The 2707-nt window shown below is 28.5% G+C and overlaps 1 protein-coding gene across 1 annotated transcript; it reads right to left on the bottom strand.

The window, feature by feature from the left end:
• Positions 1 to 1788: 1788 nt before the first annotated feature.
• LOC149569370 (uncharacterized) lies at positions 1789 to 2380 on the bottom strand. The gene has a single exon (XM_089816904.1). It carries the CDS (start codon positions 2131 to 2133, stop codon positions 1789 to 1791), a length of 345 nt encoding a protein of 114 aa, XP_089673030.1. The 5' UTR covers positions 2134 to 2380.
• Positions 2381 to 2707: the final 327 nt, after the last annotated feature.

The following is a 2707-nucleotide window of genomic DNA, read 5'->3' as shown; positions in this document are numbered from 1 at the left end:
AGTTAAAATATATATATTCTCTATTAAACTCAAAATTACTATTATAAAATCATACTTCTAAATTAAAGAAATAAAATATAAAGTTAAAATATATATATTCTCTATTAAACTCAAAATTACTATTATAAAATCATACTTCTAAATTAAAGAAATAAAATATAATACAAAATTTTTCAACAATTGAAAAATTGTTCATTATTTATCCAATTCATATTTTCTAGATTTGAAAAATTGTTCATTATTTATCCAATTCATATTTTCTAGATTTTCATATTGAATTGTGATATAAAATGTTGATGCTTAAGCAATCAAGTATTTCTAGTTTTATAAATTAATGTGTTATAAATTAATGTTAAATAGACACACATGATTCTTTTTTAAGAAAAAATAGAAACTTATTTTGTAGTTATGAATTTTTTTGTGTTAAAAATTTTCAACATAAATCCACTTCAATGTAGAAATAACAAAATTATAAATCCACTTCAATGTAGAAATAACAAAATTTTAAAAATTTGACCGCAAAAGTATACAAGAACTATGATAGCACTGTTAAAAAATAGAATTAAAGTTGAAAAAAAATTGATAACACATGTCATACTTGTCAAAAAAAAATTTAATAATAATATCACAATCTATACAATAAGTTCTTTAAAACTTTGAATAAAATATTTTAAATTATAATTATATATATATATATATATATATAAAATTAATAACACATGTCATACTTTTCAAAAAAAAAATTAATAATAATATCACAATCTATACAACAATAAATTCTTTAGAACTTTGAAACATGTCATACTTGTCAAAAAAAAAAATTAATAATAATATTACAATCTATACAACAAATTATATATATATATATATATATATATATATATATATATATATATATATATATATATATATATATATATATATATATATATATATATATATATATATCTCAATAAATTCTTTAGAACTTTGAAACATGTCATACTTGTCAAAAAAAAATTTAATAATAATATTACAATCTATACAACAAATTATATATATATATATATATATATATATGTTTTTTTTTGTGGAGTTTTTTTTTTTAAAGATAGATTTTATATGAAATATATTTATTGAAACATAAAAAGAAAAAACTTTTTAAAAATAAAAATAATATAACTCAAAAACATTATAAATATAATCTAATATCTTAGAATGCACACAAAAAATGAGGTTAATAAATAAGTATCCGCCTATATTATATTATATAGGCAGGACTAATAATTGTATAGATAATAAAATTCTATTAACAAAATAAATTATAAATAATTGTATAAATAATAAAATTATATTAACAAAGTAAATTTTAATAATTCTTTTTCAAAAGAAATAATTTCAATAAATTTATATTGATATCAAGATCTTCCATTATGCATATATCATTTAGGTATTTATTTTGTCTTATCGCTCTTCACATTAATTTTATGATTTAGCACTTCCACCAAAACTTAACTTTGTTGGAGCCACCCACAGTACAAAGCTTGCACTTAGACATTGTTTCCGGCCACACAAAACTCCTGTGATATATTTTCTCAAAATGTACGATATATTAGTTCGAAACTTTTTACAGGGCAAAATTACATATAAGTGACGGTCAGCACAGGAAGCCCACGGGCCATAAAACTACTTCCACAACTAAAAGCAAAGCTTGGACTATCACAAACATCACTACTAAGCCAATGACCGAGCTCGTTTTATTATTTAAATACAACTTAATATTACTAAATCTAAGCAACTGCTGCTCTCTCAGTTACCATGAGGTCCGTGTCCACCGCCGCCACCTTTTCCTCCGCCGCCATGGCCGCCACCGCCGTAGCCGCCACCATGGCCTCCGCCGCCATATCCACCATGACCGCCGCCGCCATATCCACCACCTCTTCCTCCACCGCCATGGCCGCCGCCGCCATATCCGCCACCGCCGCCACGGTGGTCTTCTGTTTCAAAATCTCCATGTCCTTCACCTCGCGCTTTCAAATCTTCATGTCTATCACCAGACTTCGCCTCCTCCACCGCCGCCACCCCTTCAACAAGGGTCCAGGAAACTATGAGGCCCAGCAGTATATAACATATTGTCTTCGTATGAGATGCCATTGCTTACTACGTACCAGATTGAAGAGGTTCACTTATGCGGTTTCCTATTTATAGTTGTTTTTACATCCATGAAACAGATATGTGCCTGCTCCCCATGATGTTTTCAGTACCCACTCGACCTGTCCAGTTTATAAAGAGGGCACGTTGAGAACAACGTGGCCATCGCTGAAGTAAAGATACGGACAATATGATCCTTATCTGTTCTCATCTTCTATGCGCTGTCATCCAGTTTGCCCCCATGAGTTATTCGGGGATTCCACTTGAAGCTGCTATTCGACGTATGGTTTGCATAAATTATTGAATTTTAAAAATTCTGTTGGAATAGTGATGGTGTGATATTATTATTATTACATGTAGCCTAGCTGCATGTCCAGGAGGTTTATTATAGGATAGTGGTTATCCACTCTTCATAAACATAAGCTACTTTACACGTTTATGCATTCTAGGGATTCGATAGTGGAAACAGCAATCGAACCCTGTGGGATGATCGAGATGTAAATTATATGAATTAATGTATATGTTGGTGAATCTTAAGAATGGGATTGTCAATTTCGTATTATAGTTTTTAGATATG

The sequence above is a fragment of the Cupressus sempervirens genome, chromosome 3 (assembly GCF_028749045.1).
Source record: "Cupressus sempervirens isolate cs-2001-9-10 chromosome 3, ASM2874904v1, whole genome shotgun sequence".
Lineage (NCBI taxonomy): Eukaryota > Viridiplantae > Streptophyta > Pinopsida > Cupressales > Cupressaceae > Cupressus > Cupressus sempervirens.
The sequence above is the reverse complement of the archived record's forward strand: the minus strand, read 5'-3'. Positions and strand labels throughout refer to the sequence as shown.